This window comes from Pantherophis guttatus, chromosome 17, assembly GCF_059756535.1.
Source record: "Pantherophis guttatus breed Tessera chromosome 17, ASM5975653v1, whole genome shotgun sequence".
Lineage (NCBI taxonomy): Eukaryota > Metazoa > Chordata > Lepidosauria > Squamata > Colubridae > Pantherophis > Pantherophis guttatus.
The window spans coordinates 2,994,392-3,018,208 of NC_142079.1; the positions used below are offsets into that span (position 1 = coordinate 2,994,392).

Here is a 23,817-nt window from a genome sequence, read left to right on the forward strand (position 1 = left end):
CAGCGCCGCTTCAGTGGGGTGCGCAGGCGCCGCTTCTTCCTATAGGCTCCGCCCTCTTCGCACTCCCTTTGTGCGCGCGCATTCTGGCTGCGGCCGCCATTTTAGAGCCGAGGTTTACAGAACCGTTTTTTTTTTTTGCGCGGAGCTTTCGGTGCCGCCACGGAGAAGGAGCGTCATGCCGGCCGGACCGGTGCAGGCGATGGCGCCCGCTCAACCAGCCCCTCCGGAGCCCAAGCAGGTATTTCGCGGCTTTCGTCTTAAGGGAATGAGGACTCCCCACCCCCACTCCGTTGTCGCTCCGCGCTTGAGGCCTCTCAGAGAGGAGCGGGGGGGGGCGCGAGGCTTTCTCCCAGAGTGCTTAGCGAGAGGCGCGGGGTGTGCTGGGAGTTGTAGTGGGGGAAGGGGCTGAACACAGCTCTTGCTGTAGCTCCGCCCTCCCATAGGTGGGGCTGCAAATCCCATGGTCCCCAGCCAGTTTGGATAGGAAATGAAGCCAAGGGCCCATTAAAAGGGCAGGAAACCTAACCAGGATGCTTTAAAAATGTTTAAATTGAAAATATTTTTTAAAAAATTTCAAATTGAAAATATTTTTAGATTTCAGATTGAAAATATTTTTTAAATTTTAAATCAAAACTGTTGTAAAATTTTAAATCATCCAAAATATTTTTTAAATTTCAAATTGAAAATATTTTAAAATTTCAAATTGAAAATATTTTTTAAATTTTAAATCAAAACTATTGTAAAATTTTAAACCGAAAATATTGTAATATTTTAAATCATCCAAAATATTTTAATATTTAAATATTTGCCCCAGCCCCCACCCCTACCCTTGGGATATCAGATCTGTGGTTGTTGCCCCTCTTGAACAGAAATATAGGTAGTCCTCGACTTAAAACAGTTCATTTAGAAAGTTACAATGGCACTGAATTAGGTTTCTTGGGACCATTTTTCGCACTTAACGACAATTGCAGCATCCCTACGGTCACCTGATCAAAATTCAGATGCTTGGCAACTGACTTACATTTATGACGGTTGCAGTGTCATAAAGGGGTCACGTGATCCCTTTTTGCGACCTTCGGACAAGCAAAGTCAATGGGGAAGCCATTGACGACCGGGTTACAAATTTAACAAGTGCAATGATTTTGATTCTGAAAACCTTCTCGATGTCTCCATGCAGCCAGAAGATGAACCGCAGAAGGAAGAAACTACACCTGCCAAACCAGTTGTGGGAATTATATATCCGCCACCGGAGGTTAGGAATATCGTGGACAAGACAGCCAGCTTTGTGGCTAGGTGAGAAAGCTTGGATGAAGCTCGTGAACTAAATTCCGTTTGCGGCACACAAGCAGAGAGTCTTTGGGCAGCCTCTGTCGGATTGAACTGGTCTTGTTATTTATTTGATTTGCACGTCGCCCAACTCCCAACAATTCTGGGTAGCTCAGGGTAAAAACAAAGGAAAAATACAATAACTAAAAGATGGTAGGGATACAAGAATCACATCGCAAACGTTGAAACAATCCTACACTTGCGAAAGACCTGGAAAAGCCAGGTCTTCAAAACACCAGAACAGGGGTCGGCAACTTTAAACACTCAAAGAGCCACAAAGGTTCTAACCGGAAGCCCCCTGTTCAATTCTATAGCCGACCGGAAGTCCGGTTCCCCCACCATAAAGCCGCCTCCTAGCATGGCGTCCTTTTTTCCTCTGTTGACCAGAAATCTAGTTTCCCCACCATAGAGTCGTCTCCTAGCACAGCATCCTTTTTCCTCTACCTGTCCTAACCGAAAGCCCTATCAGTTGTGAGGCTGACAGGCGACGGGGAGCCGCAGCAGAGGGATGAAAGAGCCACATGTGGCTCCAGAGCCGCGGGTAGCCGACCCCTGTACCAGAGAGATAGAGGCCATCCAGATATCATGCGCTAAAAACTCCCCAGTGGTACAAGTTGCTTTCTGATCGTGATCCTTTGAAATAATTTCTCAGGCTGCCCTCCATTAAGATAAGAATGTCTGATTAGGCACAGAAAAACTTTCTGATGCTGTGCTGACTATTCTGGAAGTGTCTGGAAACTGTCTCCCATCTCGGATGCCGAGATGCAAGCTTTTCAGGCTCAGAATAGTTCAGCAGTGATTTTGTGGCTTGGAATCTTTTGAATTTGACGTGTCTTGCTTTGAGAGAGATGCTGGGGTGTCTGTCATGGTTTCTGAGCAACAGTTTGGTTTGGTTTGGTTTTGATTTCTCCTCTCATCATTTTCCAGAAACGGCCCAGAGTTTGAAGCTCGGATCCGCCAGAATGAAATAAACAACCCCAAATTTAATTTCCTGAACCCCAATGACCCTTACCATGCCTACTACCGCCACAAGGTCAACGAGTTCAAGGAAGGAAAGGCGCAAGAGCCCTCCGCGGCCATTCCGAAGGTTATGCAGGCCCAGCAAAGTGCTCAGCAGCAGCTTCCCCAAAAGGTAAAAATATCTCCTCTCTGGGCTTCGTCTTTTTGCGCAGCTCCTTCCTCCCTAGCAGGTTTCTTAGCAACTTAACCTTAACGAATAATCAATAATAATAATTAAATAAATAATTAAATAAAATGGGTGGAGTGGAGAGAGTATCGGAGTTCTGTGCCTCTTTCCTCTGCAGGTCCAGGCCCAGGTGATTCAGGAAACGGTGATTCCCAAGGAGCCCCCGCCAGAATTTGAGTTCATTGCAGACCCTCCCTCCATCTCGGCTTTTGACCTGGACGTGGTGAAATTGACCGCCCAGTTCGTGGCTCGCAACGGCCGGCAGTTCCTGACCCAGCTGATGCAGAAGGAACAGAGGAACTATCAGTTCGACTTCCTGCGTCCGCAGCACAGCCTCTTCAATTACTTCACCAAACTGGTGGAACAGTACACCAAGGTGAAGATCATGCTCTTTGGACGCAACGGGGAGGGTTTACAAAGGTGGTTTTTCTACCAAAAAAAAAAGTACTTCAGAAATAGAATTGGTTTCATGAGAAATCTTACATATTAAAAGGATGTGTTTTTACAGATCTTGATCCCACCAAAGGGCCTCATTATAAAATTGAAGAAGGAAGCTGAAAATCCAAAAGAAGTCTTAGATCAGGTGACTAAGGAATTTTTCTTCTTTCCTTCCTTCCTTCCTTCTTTTTTTCTATCTTTTTCTTTCTTTCCTTCTTTCCTTTCTCTTTCTTTCTCGTTTTTTCTCTCTTTCTCTCTTTTCTTTTTCTCTTTCTTTTTCTTTTTTCTTTTTCTTTCTCTCTTTTCTTTTTTTCTTTTCTTTCTTTTCCTTTCTCTTTTCCTTTCTCTTTTCCTTTCTCTTTTCCTTTCTTTCTTTCTTTCTTTCTTTCTCTCTCTCTCTCTCTTTCTTTCTCTCTTTCTTTCTTTCTTTCTCTCTCTCTCTCTTTCTTTCTTTCTTTCTTTCTTTCTTTCTTTCTTTCTTTCTTTCTTTCTTGTATAATTTGCTTGTAATATTTAGATCCTTAAAATCTTCTGTCCCAGATAAGAACTTTAATCAGACTGGGTATTGTTTTCTAGTTGGGTGCAACATTCACGTGGGTTTCGGTGGGAAGGATTGAGTAAATTTGGATTTTGGTACAAAATGGGGATGTTTGTGGACAGGGGCAGGGTTTCCCTCCCCCCCTCCCATTTTCTGATAATTTTTGAGGACGCTTGGAGTTTCTTTCTTTTTACCTATTTAAAATCTACCCTGCTGTTTCCATTGTTTCTTGCCTCAAAATGCCAACAAATTGAAATACTCTTTTTATTTTCATTGTTTTTGACCAAGGGAGGGTTTGGCAAAAACGCTCAGGCTGCCTCATGCTGACTTAGAAATATAATTCGGTCTCTTCCAAAGGATTCCTGAATTTAACGAAAAAGGGGAACTTTCCCAAATCCTGTAAAAGGAAGGTGGTTTTTCTATGGCCTTTCCTCATAAGGGCTCTCTGTTTCCCTTGGTTGGTGTCGTCGGCAGGCGTGCTACAGAGTCGAGTGGGCCAAATTCCAGGAGCGTGAGCGGAAGAAGGAGGAGGAGGAGAAGGAGCGCGAGCGGGTGGCTTACGCCCAGATCGACTGGCACGATTTCGTGGTGGTGGAAACGGTGGATTTCCAGCCCTCGGAACAAGGTTCATTCCCTCATTGATTTCAAAAGTGCCATCTGTTTTTCCAGGGGCTCCGTGCAGCCAGGAACCACTACGGATACCAGGAAGGAAAAATCAGACATGAAGACTTTGGGATGTCGTCCTCCAGCATGGTTTCCCCCTTCGGTCCCAGCCGGCTTTTGAACAGGGAGGGCCATTGCAGAATAAATTAGGGTACCAAGATCATAGTTGATTCACAGCAGTCAAGCCCCCCCTCCCCCTTTCCAAACCGAAGTTGATTAGCTTGCAAAAAAGATTTACTTTTAGATCCTGATTTGAATTACAATTCAAAGGTAGGCCGGACGTCTCCCTGTGATCCACTTCGTGACAATTAACAAGAATTTTTTTCCCATCCCTCCTTTCTCTTGAAGGAAATTTTCCTCCTCCAACCACTCCTGAGGAACTCGGGGCTCGCATCCTGATCCAGGAACGTTACGAGAAGTTTGGGGAGAGCGAAGAGGTGGAGATGGAGGTGGAATCGGACGACGAAGACGACAAGCAAGAGAAGGCAGACGAGGCTCCCTCCCAGCTGGACCAGGACACCCAAGTGCAGGACATGGACGAAGTGAGTGATGAAAACAGACCCCCATTGGGGGGGGAGGGTGCAGTTTGACGGGTTCCTCCAAATCTCACACACATGATCGGATTGAATGATCTTCAGGGCTTGGAAGTGGACAGGAGCAATTGGAAATTAATTACTGCTGTCTCACCCTCCTCCTCTTCCTCCTCCTCCTCCTCTTTTTTTTTTTTTAACACTTGAAGGGTTCTGATGACGACGATGACAGCCAGAAGGTCCCTCCACCTCCAGAAACTCCAATGCCCCCACCGCTGCCCCCTACTCCAGATCAAGTCATCGTCCGGAAAGATTATGATCCGAAAGGTAAGATGAAATCCAAAGCCTGTGTCAGTGTCTCTTAACCTTGGCTACTACCTATATTGTCATTGTACATCATGTATACAATGAAATTGGTTGCAACTCCCCACAGGTATAGACTAGTTTTTGCCCACACACTCTCCTGTGACACCAGGAGCTCAAAACTGCATTGTCTACTTTTCCCATACCATAAAAACCTGAAATATTCCTGTTGGGGATCTTAACCAGAAGTTTATAGTAAAGACAATGTATATTTGAGTATTCATGTAATAACCGCAGCTAGAATTTGTATTTGCACAAAACTGGAAAAGCGAAGAGATCCCTACGGATGAGAATGTGATTAAGAAAATATTAGAATGTGCAGAAATGAATAGATTTAACATTTGCAATTCAAGGAAAGGAAGAATCAGATTGCTATAATATATGGGAGTTATTTTATCAATGGTTAGAGAATAAATATGAGAGTAAGGTATTGTAAAATCAGATAAGAGAAATGTTAGGGTTATGTTATTTTTTCATTATTATTATTACTATCTAGTGTTAATATAAGAATGAATGTAAGCAATGAACATGGTGGTAAATTGAATTGTTAAGACACAGAATTTTATACCCACAGTTTAATAAAAGATGGAATGCTTGTATTAAAAGAAAATGTTAAAAAAAATTAAAAAGAAATGCAGCATCTACGCATGCCGCCATCTTGAACGATATCTTTAAGATGAGTGGACTTCAACTCCCAGAATTCCCCAGGCAAGACTAACCTACCTGGAGAGGTTTATTTTGCGCACACTGATCTCCACAGCCGGGGGGGAAAAAAACCTTGTTAACATGTGTTTTTTCTGCTCCCTCCAGCTTCCAAGCCTCTGCCCCCAACCCCAGCTCCAGACGAGTATCTGGTCTCCCCCATTACCGGGGAGAAAATTCCTGCCAGCAAAATGCAGGAACACATGCGGATTGGCCTTCTGGATCCCCGCTGGTTGGAGCAAAGAGATCGCTCTCTCCGAGAAAAGCAGACAGATGACGAAGTGTATGCCCCAGGTGAGTCCAGCCAGGATCTCCTTGCTAGCTGTCACGTGCTTATTTAAATAGCAATTTGGATTCGATTAAAATGGAATACTGGGACCCCTTCCTTGTCCTATTTTCCTCCCCAATGACAACAACCTTGTGAGTTAGGTGGAGAGAAAGTGACTGGCCCAAAGTTATCCTGCTGGTTTTCATAGCCAAGGCGGGACTTGAACTCACAAACTCTGGCTTCCTAGCAAGAATGGTGCCCTCTGGAATGAGATCCTTCCTAAGATCTGGATTTCTCCTGCCCTGGTGGCATTTAGGAAGGCTTTAAAAGACCCAGAATGGACTCCTGTTAAGAGATAATTGATATTTTTTTTTTGTTCTTGCGTTGATGTTGTGTGCTATTGTGTTATTTCTGTAATTTTATGTTTAATCTACCGTGTTTCCCCGAAAATAAGACCCTGTCTAATATTTTTTTGAACCCTGAAATAAGCGCTTGGCCTTATTGCCATGAGCTCAAAAGCCCGATTGGGCTTATTATCAGGGGATGTCTTATTTTGGGGGGGAAACGGGGCATGTTATCAGTAATGTTTTTTTAAGCTAGGTTGCCTTAACGGATCTCATTATAAATAAATAAATCTTTTCTGGGAGTTGGGGAATGCCCAAGGGTCTTTGAATTGTGTCCCATCTTGAAAAAAATGAAACCTTTCCTTATTCGTGTCCATTTAGGCCTGGATATCGAAAGCAGCTTGAAGCAGCTGGCTGAGCGCCGTACGGATATTTTTGGCGTGGAAGAAACTGCTATTGGCAAGAAAATTGGTGAAGAAGAGATCCAGAAGCCTGAAGAAAAGGTATGTCCCTGGCAGGGCAGCCAAGAGAAGCTCTTCCCTTCCACACCTGGCCTGCCGTTAGCTTGCACCCAAAGGTGCTTTTTCAGGAGGCAACTGGGCTTTTCTGGTTTTTCTTTGAAGACGTTTCACTTCTCATCCAAGAAGCTTCTTCATCTCTTGATGGAATGGTGGGGAATGGAAGGATTTACACCCAGTATAAATATATATATATAGAATGAGTGGTGCAGTGGCCTAGAGGTGAAGCTCTCACCTCACAATCAGGACACTGTGAATTGGATCCTAGGTAGAGGTGGATAATTTCTTTCTCTGGGCAGAGTGAGAATTTATCTGCTGAACAAAACTCCGTACTGGCTACCGGAAGGGCATCCGGCCAGTAAAACACTCTGTTAGCTCCATTCAGTTGGCCCAGATTCCACCCCGCAAGGAATGATGGGGTCGTTCAATGAAGATGACGATAATGATGATTATAAATATATACAGAATATATATATATATACTGACCGAGCTTGACCCTTGTTCCACGGTGGTGTTTCAGGTGACTTGGGACGGCCACTCGGGCAGCATGGCCAGGACCCAACAGGCAGCCCAGGCCAACATAACCCTGCAAGAGCAGATTGAGGCGATCCACAAGGCCAAAGGGCTGGTGCCAGAAGACGACACCAAGGAGAAAATCGGGCCAAGCAAACCCAACGAGATGCCTCCGCCTCTGTCCTCGGCCCCCAACATCCCCAGCGGTGCTCCGCCCATTGCCTCCGTGCCCCGCCCTCCCTCGGTAAGCCCTGTTCCCTGAGAACCTTCCCTCCTTAGTCCTCCTCGCCTGCTGTAGGCACAGGTAGTCCTCGACTTAACAACAGTTCATTTAGTGACGGTTCGCAGTTACAGCATCATTGAAAAAAGGGACTTGTCCCCGGTTTTCACACGGCCACAGTCATGTGACCAAGATTCAGAAGCTTGGCAATTGACTCCTTATTTATGACATTCTCAATGTCCGGGAGTCACGCGATCCCAGAAGCCAGATTCACTTAACAACCGGGTTATTTAGCAACTGCAATGGCTTATTTTTATTTTATTAATCACTGGCTTATTAACTTTTTATCAACTATGGCAAGAAAAGTCTTAAAATGGAGCCAAACCCGCTTAACAAAACGTCTCACTGAGCGACCCAAGTTTTGGGCTCAATTGCGGTCGTAAGTCGAGTACTACTTGTACCGACTTCATCTCGGCAGTCAAAATGTTTGAAGGGTTAGGTTTATATCCTGCCTTCTTGTGTAAGCCTTCCCTTGTTCTATTTTCCCCGCAACCTCTGGGTGGAGGGCTCGTCCAAGGTGTCCCAGCCTCTGCTCCAAAGTCAAATTAGAAATACCCTGGTTTCTGGTCTGGTCCCTTTCACACAGCTCTCCCTTGACTCTGGCTTGCCTTCCAGATGCCCCCTCCAATTCGCACCACCGTCGTCAGCGCAGTTCCGGTCATGCCTCGCCCGCCGATGACTTCCGTGGTCCGTTTGCCACCAGGTTCCGTCATCGCCGCTCCAATGCCTCCAATCATCCACGCCCCCCGGATTAATGTCGTGCCGATGCCGCCCTCAGCTCCGCCTATTATGGCCCCGCGGCCTCCGCCCATGATTGTACCCACAGGTCAGTGCTTCTCTTCCTAGCCGTCACTGTAGGAGACACAGAAGGTCCTTAGAATCCAAGGTCTCTCAGGACTTCCCTGGAGGTGCATCCTTCCCAACGCTCACAGCTCCTCCCGCCGTGCCCTTAACAACAGCATTAAATGTCGCTTTTTAAAGAAAGCTGAGGCTCAACCATTACGTTACAAAATTCCATGTAAGATTTTTATTTTATTTTATTTTAGTTTTGCTGTTAAAAAAAGAAAATGTTAAGCGCTGAAAGTAAAATATTCTTCATCCTGAAGGAGGCCAACATTTGCCTACTGGCTACTTTCAAGCAAAATATTAAGAGTAAGCTGTTGTGACTTCGGTTTCCTGAGTCATTAAAACACCCGAATAGTCCCCAAAACCTCTTTTATTGCAACAGCTGTGAATTATGTTCATTCACAGCTGAGTCCCAATTAGTTGCAAAAAGTCCTTCGGGATAATCAACCTTTATCTCCCTTGACACGCTGCCTAAGACCTACTTGGCAAAGCCACACACAATCCAGAATCAAACAGAGATGCTGACTGGGAACAGGATTAACAATCTTGCTTTCCTGCAAAGGGCCCACGTGCCTTTGCTCCTCTTTTAAGCCTTATGTGAGGGGCCAATCATCTCCAGGCCTTACTCCCGAGTCGTCCCTTTTGCTTTAACTGTTCGTGCCTTCTGGCAGCTCTGCACATGCACGCACTAGGAACAGGCTCCTCCTGTTCCTCTGCCTCGCTGAGGTCCGACTCTGGAGGCAGCACATACCTCCCAGATGGCCCTGGCGTCATCTCTGCCTCCGACGCAGAGCCCTCATCCGAGCCCTCCCCAGACTCCAGGACTGGCCCATGTTCCTCCCCAGACTCCTTACTGTCCGACTCTGCTGCCAGCTCCGCAGGCTGCTGGCAGACCACAACATAAGCCAGGCTCAAACCACATTCTGGCTTGATAGGGTATGCATTGTGTTTTTAAATGGTAGAGCTGCACAAACCTAGCCAGTTGTGATTACTGTCGGCAAACAGGTAATTAAAAACAAAACCGAATTACTTCAGTATTTATATTCAGATATTGTTCTGTCACCTTCTGTTCCTTTAGAGGCGATGCTGTAATGAATGTTTGCTCTCTCCCTAAATTGCTTTCTTGGCAACTTTGGGTTGCTTTTATAAAGAACTGTATTCAGGCAACAAGTCATTTTTGTACATCGTTCTTTTATCCAAAGTGTAGAAAGAGATGATGGACAAAGACAGAATTTGCCAACCTTGGTCTCAGCAGACCTTGTTTTGCAAAAAAAAAAAATGAGCACACCTTGTCATTCTCATCCAGTCCACCATCCTAATTCTCTTTCTTATTCCTTTTTCTTTGGGTGGAGGGGGGGACTGGGAATGTTCCATTGGTATGGAAGAATGTACACTACCCACCCTAATCGTTAGAATTCAGTTAAATAAATGCATATATACTGTTTGGCAGCATCCTTGTGCAGGGTAAATTAACGGACTGGGATTTGCATTTCAGGTTGAAACCCGAAAAAAGCTAAGCCAGCTCTCTCTGATGATCATAGGCCGCAGTTGAGCTAAGCTGTTTGACTAATGATATTTAATTGTTACAATATAGGCTACAGACAGGGACCGGTCGGCAGTCCAGGTAACTTCTTAAATGTCACTGTGATCTCAGCTAATCGCTAACCTTTTCAAGTTGAGCTCTGATCTGCATGCATTCACTTCTTCTTGTCTGTCCGGAGTGGGGAACCCTGGCAAGTCCTCACTGATGTCTGTCTGTCTGTCTGTCAGTACTTCTGACCCTGTAGATTCCTTGGCCTGATTGTTGCTGCTCTTCTAAGGTGTTGTGTGGTTGCATGTTGACTTGAGTGCCGGAGCTCCACCTTGTGAGGGAGCCAGAGGCTTCCTACAACAGAGGGATCCATCGTAGAGGACATGCCAAATAATAAATACATAAAACTCACTGAGCTGCATTGCATTGCTGTAATTGTTGTGCAGCTGTTAAGTTTGGCTTGTCAAGGACACAAGTAGGAAAGTGCACTGTTTGGTTTAAAAAAAAAAAAGTAAAGATTGCAACCACAATAATGTGCCACAGTGGCCAAAAAGGGATGTGTTCAGATTGAAGCCGAAGAGCTATATGAGATGCGAAGGCTTCGAATTCCCGCTTTGAGCAAGGAATTGGATTTATTTGCATTTAATGGATTTAATTACCATATTTTTTCGAGTATAAGATGCACTTTTCCCCCCACTAAAAGAGGCTGAAAATTTGGGCGCGTCTTATACTCCAAATGTAGCCCCGCCCACCTGCCGTCCCCCACCCTTTGGCCTCTGCCTCCCAGCAATTTGCCTCGTTGCAGCAAAAAGCCTGTTTCAGCTTCAGCACAGCCCGATTAGCACAAGCAGCTGATTGTCAGTTGGATCGGCCTCCCGACCATCAGCTGTTGAAGGGATCACCTATTGCCGCCTCCACGTGCCCTGTTTTCGGCCTCCGCGTGCCCCATTTTCAGCCTATTGTGCTGAAACTGAAACAGGCTGTTTGCTACCAGGAGGCAAATTGCTGGGAGGCAGAGGTAGAGGCAGATTTTTTTTTTCCTTGTTTTCCTCCCCAGGTAAGGTGCGTCTTATAGTCCCGACCGTCTTATACCCCGAAAAATACGGTCCTTTAAAATGATCTCTGTCCCCTCTTAAGAGTTTAGGACAGGTAGAGATATCTCGGCAGCGTAGGTTGCAAAGAGCCGATCAGTGCATCCTCTCACTGGACACGCCACACAGGAAGTGCGGGAGGGCATCACCCTTTCGTGACAAAGATACCTCATGGAGGCTTAGAGGCTTATTTAACCTTCATGTTTCTCCTGCAAAACCCACGTTTTTTATTGAGAGGGACTGAAGTTTAGGCTCCTGGCTGTCCAGTTGCCTCATTGCAGCAAACAGCCAGTTTCAGCTTCAGCTCAGCCTGATTAGCACAAGCAGCTGATTGTTGGTTGGATCGGCCTCCCGACCATCAGCTGTTTCAGGCTGCCATTGCCAATTGCCACCTCCACATGCCCCATTTTTGGCCTCCGTGCGCCCCATTTTCCAGCCATTCCGATCAACAATCAGCTGCTTGTGCTAATCAGGCTGTGCTGAAACTGAAATAGGCTGTTTCCTGGCCGAAGAAAGTCCAAGTTGTCTTTTGGAAAAAAAAAACACCTGTGGGACAATTATGACCTGGATGGCTGAGAATCTCCCTAGACTTTTGGCCGATGGGGTGTCTGGCTTGTGGGGTGTTTGGGGAAGAGAAGAGTGCCAGGCTTCCCTTGAGCTTTCAGCTGAACTGACCTGATTTTTAACACAGCTTTTTTTTCTTTTTTCTTTTTTTTTTTTTTTCTTCTTTTGCTTTGGAGTTACGACCGGTTACTTTCCTCTTTCTCCTCCTTTTCTTGTGTCTTCTCCTCCTTCAAAGCAGCGGGTGTCCGATGGGTCTCGCCTTCGAAGAGCCGCCGTGGTCATTCCTGCGGCTAGGAAGCGCCTCTGGGCCCCTGCATCGTTGCATGCAGCAAAAGCAGCCCGGCATTTGCCAAATTCAGTCGCCCCTCTCCGACGAAGAAGCGGGGCGCTTAACATCGGCGTCTCGATGACTGCTTTTTTGCAAGAAGCCATTGACTCGGGCAAAGGAAGGTCCCGACTGTTAATTCTTGACTCTGACGTGGAAGTAACATTTTGACGCCGTCTTCGGCACCTGCTGCTTGAGGAAGTTGTACAGCCCTGTTTCTCCTCGCTCCCCCACTCCCACCCCCACCGCCTTCCAAATATCACTTTTACAGTTTTCTTACCAAAGCGGCGTTTCTGTTATTTCAGCCTTTGTTCCAGCCCCACCTGTAGCACCTGTCTCGGCTCCGTCCCCCGTGTCTCAGGTTCACCCTCCACCTCCCATGGACGATGAGCCGGCTTCCAAGAAACTCAAGTCCGAAGAAAGCCTGATGCCAGAGGAAGAGTTTCTACGCAGAAACAAGGTGCGGAGCTATGCTTTGATTACAGATTAACAGGGTTGGATGGGACCTTGTAAGTCATCTAGTCCAACCCCCTGCCCAAGCAGGAGACCCGACACCATTTCTGACAGATGGCAGTCCAGTCTCTTCTCGAAAGCCTCCAGTGATAAAGCTCGGAATGATGCTTGGAAAGCCGCCTCTCTCTGACCAGAGGGAAAATTTGGTCAGCAGGCTAAAAAAAAAGCACCTTCATGTGGAAGATTTGGGCCAGGCTGATCTTACTGTATGCCTTTAAAGGCATACGGTGCCTGTATGCCTTTCATGCCATACAGGCACTCCTCGGCTTGCAACCAAAATGGAGCCTGAAATGTCCATAGCTAAAGCGAGACAGTTAAGAGCACTTTGTCCCATCTTACGACCTTGCTTGCCACAGCTGTTAAGGGAATTAACAGTTAAGTTTGGAGCACGGTTGTTGAGTCCATCTGGCTTTGTTTGCCAGAAGGTCACAAAATAGGGATTACATCTCTATTCCCTCCTCCCTGTCCCTCTTCTCAAGTGTGTCAGCGCTGAAGTCTCAAAATGGCCTCAGTCAGGCCAGCTTCCGGGTTGACATCCAGGTTTCTTAAAAGGGCCAAGCTTCAGAAACTCCTTTAGAAGTTCTGTTCAGTTAGTCCTAGACTTATTGTCAGCACTTCAAGCTGCATTTACTCTAGTGCTGACATAAGAAGGAGAAGCGGAGGCGTCTGGAAAGGGACGTTTGACTTTTCACCTGCTTATTTTCCCTGGAGATAATATCCCCTAGGAGACGGGATGGGAGGGGGGAAATTCCTTTGAGCTGGAGCAGTAGATTAGGGGTAGAGTGACTTGGAAGATGGCCAATGAGTGCAGAGGAGTGGGGGAGGGTTTTGGGTCTGGAAGTCAGAGTTGGCTGCGATGGAGTCGGAGTTAGAATGTCGTGCTTAATAAATGGGAGTTTTTCATCAAAGACTTTGCTTGAAATGCAATTTATTTGAGACGACCTCGAAACCTGACACTTATGACTTTTAACCGAGCCCACAATTTTGGTCGTAAGTCGAGACAGTCATCAGTGGAATTTTTACAGAGTGGAACCAGCCCTTTCTAAAACAGCCTAGAAAGGGCCGTCATTACATTTAAAACTCAAATTTCAATCGTTTTTTTCTTACTCATAAAATAATAATAATTATTATTCATTATACAATAAAATAATTCTCATCTCTGCTCCACTCAGGGTCCAGTCACCGTCAAAGTCCAAGTCCCCAACATGCAGGACAAAACGGAATGGAAGCTGAGTGGCCAAGTCCTGGTCTTCACTCTCCCGCTCTCCGACCAGGTAGGTAGATTGGCCGCCATCGTACGGGTAGAGAGACCAGTTCCTTTGAGGGCCGTTCAAAGTTACGACGTCAGAAATGCTTGGGCTCAATTGTGTCCATAAGTGGAGGGATTCTGAGAGTTGTGGTCCCTACTCTTGCAAATAGCACAAAAACACTCTGACCTGGACAATAAATAAATCTTAAATAAACCCGGTTATTTCTGGGCCCAGCTCGCTCCGAGTCCTGGAGAAGCCCCAAACTGACGTAACTTCCGAATGGCCACAAAATGAATGGTTTATAAGTCAAGGAGTTCCTGTGTTCGAAACACAGTCACGCTCATCTGGATGTTTCTTTTTTTATTTATTTATTTATTGGTTCTCCCCCCCCCCCAGATTTACCCACATCTGGCCATATCTTATCTTACACAATTCATCAAACTCAAATGCATTTTACTCAATTACAGTTTTTGCCCAAATCTTTTTTTTTCCCCTTTTCTTTTATCATGTCTCAATATTTCTATGCTTGCTTACATAAACAACATCTTCATTTGCCCTTAAATTCTACTGATTGCTATTTATTCACATTTGTTCTCTTTTATTCTTTAAACAATTCATTCTTTACCTTAATATCTTTATATTTGTTCGGGGTTGCCTTTCTTCCATTTCATCTTCTTTATTCTACAGCAATCTTTCTCCTCCAACCTACCACCTCTTCTCTTTTCTTTCCTCCTTACTTTCTCTTCCCCTCCTCTTCTTCTCCTCCCTACTTCCCTTTCCTTTCTCCTTCTCTCTTCCTCCCTCTCTTACCCTCACATCTGGGTGTTTCTTAACTGCCCATCATGGCAGAATACTGGGGGCCTTTTTGATCCTTCCCTGATGCTGCACCACGTTCTCCTAAAGAGGGGCCTGTTTTCTTCGGCCCGCAGGTTTCTGTTATCAAGGTGAAGATTCACGAGGCCACCGGCATGCCTGCTGGGAAACAGAAGCTCCAGTACGAGGTGAGTCACCCTCCAGCCTTGGAAATGGAACCCTCCCGCTTCCTCGGATGCCGTAATTCAACTGTAGGTCCTCCTTTTCTTCTTTACTCCAGCCCAGGGGTGGGCTTCCAAAATTTGGCCCAGTCAGCCACCTGCACCATGGGAAGGGTGGCGTTTTTGCCCTCCCCAGGCTCCGGAGGCTTTTCTCGAGCCTCTGGGATGGCGAGAACAGCCTCCCCAGGCTCCGGAGGCCCTACCCGAACTTAAGGTTGGCCTGTTTTTAACCCTCCCCGAGCCTCCATGCGTGCCCTGCATTTACCTGCATCTAAAATAGGCCGCGTGGGGACTCCTGGGAGGGGTGGGGCGGGGCCAGCCAGGGGTGGGATTTGGGGGTTCTCTGAACTGCACAGAATCTGCCGAACCCCCAGCAGCCCACTCCTGCGTGTTGCCGTAGACTTCCCAACACAGAATCGCTTATAAATGAACTTTTTTTCCCCCCTTGCTTCCTCTTCAACTTGCTTCTCAGCTTGAATTACTTTCCGTTCCTGGCTGTGAATGCCAACTCCAAATCTGGCACAGCACCACACCAGCTTCCTCGCCGTCTGAATTAGCTACCAGCCGCACAGGCCGCTGACGGGCCACAACCTCCATCACTGCTCTAGTCTTTGGTCTTGAAACTTGTGGTCTTGTTTCTTTCAGGGCATCTTCATCAAAGATTCCAACTCCTTGGCTTACTACAACATGAGCAGCGGTTCAGTGATCCACCTGGCTCTCAAAGAGAGAGGGGGCAGGAAGAAGTGAGCGTCCGCCTCCGGCGTGATGTCCAGCCAGCTGCTTGACTTCGCCACCTAAGTTTCAGCTGTTGTGTGTCTTCTTCGGGCTGTTTTCTTGGCCCTGTGCGTCTGTTTGGTAATCCAGAGTCTAGAGGAAATTGACCCTTACCCATCCCGTCGTCGTGCAGATTTGTGCTAATTCCGCGTTACTTTTCAGCAGCTCGTGACGTATTTGTAGTAGGTCTTGTGTTGTTCCAGCAAGTGCATAGTTGAATTCCTCATGGGGGTCTTTCCCCCTACTGGCTGAACCCTCGCGGGGTCTGCCTTTAAATGTAACCTTGTGTCCAAGATTGGATGGGTGGGATCTGCTTTGGTTCAGAATCTTTTACCTGTTGGGTGAACCAATTTGTTTAATTTTTCTAGGGACAAGCAAGTTTCGGTAGGTTAATAAAAATCTTTTTTTTTTTTGATTTCCCACCTGAACCTTGTGAGATCTCCTTGATTGACAGTACACAGCTACTCTTTGGTCTCCTGAGCGTTTTGACAGTGTGCAAATAACATCCACTCCAGGGGTGAAATCCAGCAGGTTCTGACGAACCGGTAGCGGAAATTTTGAGCAGTTCGGAGAACCGGCAAATGCCACCTCTGGCTGGCCCCCAGAATGGGGTGGGAATGGAGATTTTGTAGTATCCTTCCCCTGGAGTGGGGAGGGAACGGGGATTTTGCAGTATCCTTCCTCCAGGAGTGGAGAAGGAATGGGGATTTTGCAATATCCTTCCTCCATGTGTGGGGAGGGAATGATGATTTTGCAGTATCCTTCCTCCAGGAGTGGGGTGGGAATGGGGAATTTGCAGTACCCTTCCCCCAGGAGTGGGGAGGGAATGGAGATTTTGTAGTATCCTTCCCCTGGAGTGGGGAGGGAATGGGGATTTTGCAGTATCCTTCCTCCAGGAGTGGGGAAGGAATGGGGATTTTGCAGTACTCTTCCCCCTGGAGTGGGGTGGGAATGGAGATTTTGCCGTATCCTTCCCCTGCCACACCCACCAAGCCACGCCCAAAGAACCAGTAGTAAAAAAAAAAAATTGAATTGCACCACTGATCCACGCTATTTGTGCTTCCCTGCTCAGAATATTTTCCAGAATAATGGCAAACCTATGGGGAAACCACTTGTTTCGTTGCATTGTAGAACAAAAACTTTGATTACACTATGTTAAACCAACTCTTAAGCAACATATAGACAACACTATCACACTCGATACATTAACATGTAGGAAAGACCACACAGACCCCCTCAAGCAAGAATGTACACATTTCATTTCCCCCGTGTTTACTTCCGTTCTGTAAAAATATATTTCTATAACACGAGTATCAAGAATAGAATACATTAAAAACAGTCGTGGTGCCCTGAATAACATAACAAACTTATTAAAAGTTCTACTTGAAGAGTTATTTGCTCCGTTAGCCTAAAAATGTCTTAAAAGATATTTAGTCCACTCTTTTATTTACATCCCCGCATTTACGTCTTATCACTTATCCCCACTTTGGGGGGCCCAAAAATCCCTACTAAGCAGGTATATACAAAAGGATGAAGGCTATTACTTAACGCATTGTAAGCTGCCCTGAGTCTCCGGAGAAGGGCGGCATATAAATCAAATTTAAAATAAAATAAAATAAAATAAATAATAAAATCACGCTGGGGCATCCCATTAAATAATGGAATTGTATATTCTGGTCCCCGTAAGATCCTTTGGGGTACCATTTTTATTCAATGTTTTATAATGATCCCCTTACTAAACAGACGATGCTTTTTAATAAAAGCTGGAAAAAGTTACTTTCCGGAATTCTGGCAGTTCCTAAGATGCCAACCCAGCCCGGACCACCAGAGGGCGCTGTTGATCACCACCCCAGTCCAAATTCAAAATCCAGGTGAGATCTGGAGGGTCTCTGAAGGAATTCAGGTAGGGGGAGTAGATCGATAACAGATTAACAATCTGTTGGAAGCTCTTGGTGGGCGGCTGGACTCCGAAACGGCAGTCATTGATCAGTGGATCTCCCCAAATCAGCCTCCAAAACCTCCACTCAGGATAAAAGTTCCCAATTTCTGCTTTGGGGAAGAATCATTTCAACGCGTTTCTCCGGTTGGTGGGATTCATATTAACGAGTTGGGGAAGGGACCTTGTAGGTCATCTAGTCCAACCCCAACCTCCCCACCATGGCCAAGCAGGAGACCCTACACCATTTCTGACAGATGGCAATCCAGGAGACTTTCTCTGCCTGGGCCTGATGCCTCCTGTGAGGCAGGGGGTCTCTCCGAATGGGACCCCCTCCCCAAAAGGCTGGCCCCAAAGCCATAACTCAGAGGTCTTCAAACTTGGCAGCTTTAAGACTTGTGGACTTCAACTCCCAGAATTCCCCAGCCAGCACAGTATCCTTCGCCTGGAGCGGGGAGGGAATGGAGATTTTACAGTATCCTTCCCCTGGAATGGGGAGGGAATGGGGATTTTGCAGTATCCTTCCCCTGGAGTGGGGAGGGAATGGATATTTTACAGTATCCTTCCCTTGGAGCAGGGTGGGAATGGAGATTTTGCAGTATCCTTCCCCTGGAGTGGGGAGGGAATGGATATTTTACAGTATCCTTTCCCTGGAGCGGAGAGGGAATGGAGATTTTACAGTATCCTTCCCCTGAAGTGGGGAGGGAATGGGGATTTTGCAGTATCCTTCCCCTGGAGTGGGGTGGGAATGGAGATTTTACAGTATCCTTCCCCTGCAGCGGGGAGGGAATGGAGATTTTGCAGTATCCTTCCCCTGGAGCGGGGAGGGAATGGGGATTTTACAGTATCCTTTCCCTGGAGCGGAGAGGGAATGGAGATTTTACAGTATCCTTCCCCTGCAGCGGGGAGGGAATGGAGATTTTGCAGTATCCTTCCCCTGGAGCGGGGAGGGAATGGGGATTTTACAGTATCCTTTCCCTGGAGCGGGGAGGGAAAGGAGATTTTACAGTATCCTTCCCCTGAAGTGGGGAGGGAATGGGGATTTTGCAGTATCCTTCCCCTGGAGTGGGGTGGGAATGGAGATTTTGCAGTAACCTGCCACGCCCACCAAGCCACACCCACAGAACCGGTAGTCAAATTTGAAACCCACCACTGGACTGAACCCCAACAGTCAGCAGGGGGAGGGGGGAGGAGGGCGCAGCCAAGGCAAAGACCCCCCACCCTCCACCTCCACCTCGGAAAGCCCCGTCCCCGGTTGCGCGGGGAGCCGCCCTTGCAAGCGGGAGTCGGGCAGGGCCAGCGACCTGAGCCGAACCCAGCCCAGCTGCGGGCGGGCGGGCGGCCGGGGGGGGGGGAGTAGGTGGGTGGGGCTGGCGGCCGCCCCTCCCCTTTCGTGTTGCTCTCAAGTGGGGGTTCCGCGCTCGTCAGCACGCGCCCCTCCTGCGGGGGGAAGCCCGGATTGAGCCCGACCAACTTCGGGGCGCGGGGAGTGGATCCCCTTTTCTTCCTCCTCTGCCCTCCTTCCTTCCCTCCCTCCCTCCTCCTCCTCCTCTCCATCTGCCTTCCTCCTCGTCGTCGTCGTCCTCTTTCTTTTGCCTTTTCTGCCTTTTCTGCCTTCCTCCTCTGCCTTCCTCCTTCTCTTCATCTGCCTTCCTCCTCTTTCCTCTGCCTTTTTCTACCTTCCTCCTCCTCCTCTTCCTCTGCCTTCCTCCTCTCTCTACCCTCCGCCTTCCTCCTCCTTCTCTTCATCTGCCTTCCTCCTCTTCCTCCTCCTCCTCTGTCTTCCTCCGTCTTCTTCCCCCTTCTCTCTCTTCCTCCTTCTCTTCCTCCTCTACCCTCTTCCTCCTCCTCCTCTTCCTTTCTCTGCCTTCCTCCTCTCTCTTCCTCCTCTCTCTACCTTCCTCCTCTACCCTCCGCCTTCCTCCTCCTCCTCTTCATCTGCCTTCCTCCTCTTCCTCCTCCTCCTCTGTCTTCCTCCGTCTTCTTCCCCCTTCTCTCTCTTCCTCCTTCTCTTCCTCCTCTACCCTCTTCCTCCTCCTCCTCTTCCTTTCTCTGCCTTCCTCCTCTCTCTTCCTCCTCTCTCTACCTTCCTCCTCTACCCTCCGCCTTCCTCCTCCTCCTCTTCATCTGCCTTCCTCCTCTTCCTCCTCCTCCTCTGTCTTCCTCCGTCTTCTTCCCCCTTCCCTCTCTTCCTCCTTCTCTTTCTCCTCTACCCTCTTCCTCCTCCTCCTCTTCCTTTCTCTGCCTTCCTCCTCTCTCTTCCTCCTCTCTCTACCTTCCTCCTCTACCCTCCGCCTTCCTCCTCCTCCTCTTCATCTGCCTTCCTCCTCTTCCTCCTCCTCCTCTGTCTTCCTCCGTCTTCTTCCCCCTTCCCTCTCTTCCTCCTTCTCTCTCTTCCTCTTCCTCCTTCTCTCTCTTCCTCCTTCTCTTCCTCCTCTTCCTCCTCCTCTCCCTTCCTCTGCCTTTCTCTGCCTTCCTCCTCTCTCTTCCTCCTCTACCCTCCGCCTTCCTCCTCCTCCTCCTCCTCCTCCTCCTCTGACCTCCTCCTCCTCCTCCTCCCTCTTGCAACCAGCCGCGAAGCCTGCGGGCAAAAGCGACGGTGGGCAGACATGGAAGCAGTGGGCAGAAGCCCCGGGCAGCGCTCTCCCTGCCCGGCTCTGCGCGCCCCTCTTTGGCCGAGGCTCTGCTGCCTCCTCCTCCTCCTCCTCCTCCTCCTCTTCCTCCCGCGGCCGGGCAGCGGCACCTGGACCCGCGCTGGGCTGCAATTCGCCTCCCGCAGGTAAGAGACGAGCTTTTTCCCCCTCCTTCCTCCGCCCCGACCTGGCAGGTAGGGTGCTCCTGAAGGGGGAGGCTCCACTTTGAGTAAGGGACAGGCCGTGGTTTCTTTGCAGCTGGGGTCGTCGGAGCGAGGCTGCCTTGCCCAAAGCCCGTTCTCACGACCCGTCGAACCCCGAGCGAGCCCCGACACGTGCCAGGCCAACGTGTTGCGGGAATGCAGCCTGCGGGCCGGAGTTATGAATGGGGATTCAATTAACTCTGGATGAGTGTTGTTGGGTGTGAATGCAGGGCTAGGTTGAAGCTAGAATTGCCCAGAATCTTGCATCTCAGTTTATGGAACAAGCCACCAGCCTTTGTGTGGGTTGGACAGTGCATTACAACCAAAACAAATCAAGAAAGAGCCTTGATAGTACAGTGGTCTAAGCACCCTGTTATTAACACAGCTGCCTGCAATTACTGCAGGTTCGAATCTCGCCAAGGCTCAAGGTTGACTCAGCCTTCCATCCTTTCAAAGGTAGGTAAATTGAGGACCCAGTTTGTGGGGGCAATAAGATGACTTTGTATAAAATATACAAAAGGATGAAGGCTATTGCTTAAAGCATTGTAAGCCGCCCTGAGTCTCCGGAGAAGGGCGGCATATTAATAATAATAATAATAATAATAATAATAATAATAATAATAATAATAATAATAATAATAATTTTATTTCTATACCGCCCTTCTCCCGAAGGACTCGGGGCGGTGTACAGCCAATTTAAAAACACAAGACAAAACACAAAACACAAAATCAAATTAAAAAAGAAAAAAGAAAGAATTATGGCGTGTCACGCTGCCTGAATCCAGCTGTAGTATAGATCTGGAGGAATCTGCGCCCTATTTTTTTTTTTTAAAGCAACATCTAGTTGCAGGGAGTTCCGTAGGCTCAGGATGCTTTGTAATGGCTCCTGGGTAATGGGTGAGTTTGCTCCAGCTCCTGCCCGCCCTCCACCCCCTAAGCAGTTCGAAAGCATGCAAATGCGAGTAGATAAATAGGTACCACTTCTGTGGGAAGGCAACGGCGCTTCGTGATACCCTGCTGGCCACGTGACCGCGGAAATGTCTTCGGACAGCGCTGGCCTTGAAACGGAGATGGGCACCCCCTCCCCCTTATAGTTGGCAACCCGATCAGAAGACTCCTTTGATGGGACAAAAAAAAAAAAAAAGTGTCCCATTCTGGGTTGGGGCCAGGGGTGAAATCCAGCAGGTTCTCACAGGTTCTGGAGAACCCGTAGCGGAAATTTTGAGCAGTTTGGCAAAATGCCACCTCTGGCTGGCCCCAGAGTTGGGTGGGAATGGGGATTTTGCAGCATCCTTCCCCCAGGAGTGGAGAGGGAATGGGGATTTTGCAGCATCCTTCCCCCTGGAGCAGGGTGGGAATGGAGATTTTGCAGTATCCTTTCCCTTGCCACAGCACTCCAGGCAGCACTCCAGGCAGGACTAGAAAAAAGTGGGGAGAAAATGTTCTGATTTCTTTGATGCTGCTGAGCGAGCAACAAAACAGCCACAGCTGGGCTGGATCCCGAACAAGCTGAGCTTGTGTTGAGCTGATACTCAGGCTGTGCTGTGGCAAAGGGGGTGCTGGGGACCCCTTCCGCATGGCCCCCCCCCCAACACCAACTCTTGGGTGGTGCCCGAAAGGGAAGGTCTTCCCAGCTTGGAGTAATTGAGAGTGACCTCACATTTGGGGTCTTGGGGGGGGCACCGTTTTCCAAGCAGGGGTGAAAATTCAATCTGGAGCAGGGGTCTCCAACCTTGGCAACTTTACGGCTTGTGGACTTCAACTCCCAGAATTCCTCAGCCAGCATGCTGGCTGAGGAATTCTGGGAGTTGAAGTCCACAAGCATGCTGGCTGAGGAATTCTGGGAGTTGAAGTCCACAAGTCGTAAAGTTGCCAAGGTTGGAGACCCCTGATCTGGAGAGAAATCTCTTGACCTACAAGGACCCCATCTGAAGCCCAACCGGATCCTTCTCCTGGACTTCCTGTCCCAAAATAACAGGATGCCAAACTAGCACATTTGGGTGGATGTTAGAAGCCCGGCCCAACATGGCCTCTACAGGCCCGGTTTGGGGCCTCCATGGTAGCCCCCTTGACTTTTCCATGCCATGTTCCTGTTTTTCGGCTTCATCAAGGCTCAGAGAAGCTGAATAGAATAGAATAGAATAGAATAGAATAGAATAGAATAGAATAGAATAGAATAGAATAGAATAGAATAGAATAGAATAGAATAGAATAGAATAGAATAGAATAGAATAGACTTTTGGCTTGACTTTTGACTTGACTTTTGACTTGACTTGACTTGACTCTTGACTTGACTTGACTTGACTTGACTTGACTTGACTTTTGACTTGACTTGACTTTTGACTTGACTTTTAACTTGACTTGACTTTTGACTTGACTTCTTTATTGGCCAAGTGTGATTGGACACACAAGGAATTTGTCTTTGGGGCAACTGCTCTCAGTGTACATAAAAAGACAAGATACATTTGTCAAGAATCATCAGGTACAACACTTAATGATAGTCATAGGGTACAAATAAGCAATCGAATCATACTAGGAAACAATATAAATCGTAAGGATGTAAGCAGCAAAGTTACAGTCATGCAGTCATAAGTGGGAGGAGATGGGTGGTGGGAACGATGAGAAGATTAGTAGTAGTGCAGACTTAGTGAATAGTTTGACAGTGTTGAGGGAATTAGTTGTTCAGCAGAGTGATGGCGTTCGGGGGAAAAACTGTCCTTGTGTCTAGTTGTTCTGGTGTGCAGAGCTCTATAGCCTCGTTTTGAGGGTAGGAGTTGAAACAGTTTATGTCCAGGATGCGAGGGGTCTGTAGATATTTTCCCAGCCCTCTTTTTGACTCGTGCAGTATACAGGTCCTCCATGGAAGGCAGGTTGGTAGCCATGGTTTTTTCTGCAGTTCTAATGATCCTCTGAAGTCTCTGTCCGTCTTGTTGGGTTGCAGAACCAAACCAGACAGTTATGGAGGTGCAGGTGACAGACTCAATAATTCCTCTGTAGAACTGTAAAACAGTTTTGCTGATGGAACTCTGGATTTTTTTCTTTCCCTTTCCTGCTCCCAACAGAGTTAAAACCATCCAAGGGCATTGCTGACAACATCAGTTGCGACAGTAAGCCAGGCATGGCCTCCGTATCTAGGGTCAGGATCCTTCCCGCTCAAGGCTCCATGTGAAAACGGGGGGGGGGAATAACCAGAATCTGGATAATAACAGGGAGGAAAAGGAAGTTGATGCATTTCCTGTGGATGAATGAAGGAAGGAAAAGTGCCTTTAATTATAGACCCAAGGCTGGGGTCATGGAGACGCCAGGATGGACCTCCAAGCTTCCTCTGAGGTTGGACCATCGACAGCCTGGACCAAGTGGGGCAAAGCTGAGTCCCCAAACGCCCCCAACTTCTGTGGGCAATCTTGCGTCTTCAGCTCCGAGGGTGGCACCCGAATCGCCTGCTTCC

General features: G+C 47.8%; 2 protein-coding genes across 9 annotated transcripts in view; both read left to right on the forward strand.

Moving 5' to 3' along the window:
• SF3A1 (splicing factor 3a subunit 1) lies at nucleotides 1-16,022 on the forward strand. Its single transcript, XM_034428652.2, has 17 exons — nucleotides 1-238; nucleotides 1,178-1,293; nucleotides 2,254-2,458; nucleotides 2,631-2,888; nucleotides 3,021-3,095; nucleotides 3,963-4,113; nucleotides 4,500-4,693; nucleotides 4,891-5,008; nucleotides 5,855-6,040; nucleotides 6,740-6,861; nucleotides 7,397-7,633; nucleotides 8,285-8,495; nucleotides 10,110-10,139; nucleotides 12,332-12,486; nucleotides 13,712-13,813; nucleotides 14,719-14,790; nucleotides 15,469-16,022. Exons 1-17 carry the CDS (start codon nucleotides 176-178, stop codon nucleotides 15,568-15,570), a joined length of 2,397 nt encoding a protein of 798 aa, XP_034284543.1. The 5' UTR covers nucleotides 1-175; the 3' UTR covers nucleotides 15,571-16,022.
• A 4,119-nt stretch (nucleotides 16,023-20,141) lies between these two features.
• Nucleotides 20,142-23,817, forward strand: part of EMID1 (EMI domain containing 1) — a 30,682-nt gene continuing 27,006 nt past the window's right edge. For all 8 annotated transcript variants that reach the window (XR_015730291.1, XR_015730290.1, XM_087880453.1 and 5 more), the window contains exon 1: nucleotides 20,142-20,312. Coding sequence is in view for 6 of the 8 variants with exons in the window: in XM_087880453.1 (XP_087736579.1) it covers nucleotides 20,143-20,312 (170 nt within the window). In the remaining 2 variants the exon portion in view is untranslated. The remainder of the gene's footprint in view (nucleotides 20,313-23,817) is intronic.

Coding starts and splice junctions, on each gene's coding strand:
- SF3A1 (XM_034428652.2), top strand. CDS start 176: ATGCCGGCCGGACCGGTGCAGGCGATGGCGCCCGCTCAACCAGCCCCT. Junction 4,694..4,890: donor AAGTGCAGGACATGGACGAA/GTGAGTGATGAA, acceptor TAACACTTGAAG/GGTTCTGATGACGACGATGA. Junction 12,487..13,711: donor AGTTTCTACGCAGAAACAAG/GTGCGGAGCTAT, acceptor TGCTCCACTCAG/GGTCCAGTCACCGTCAAAGT.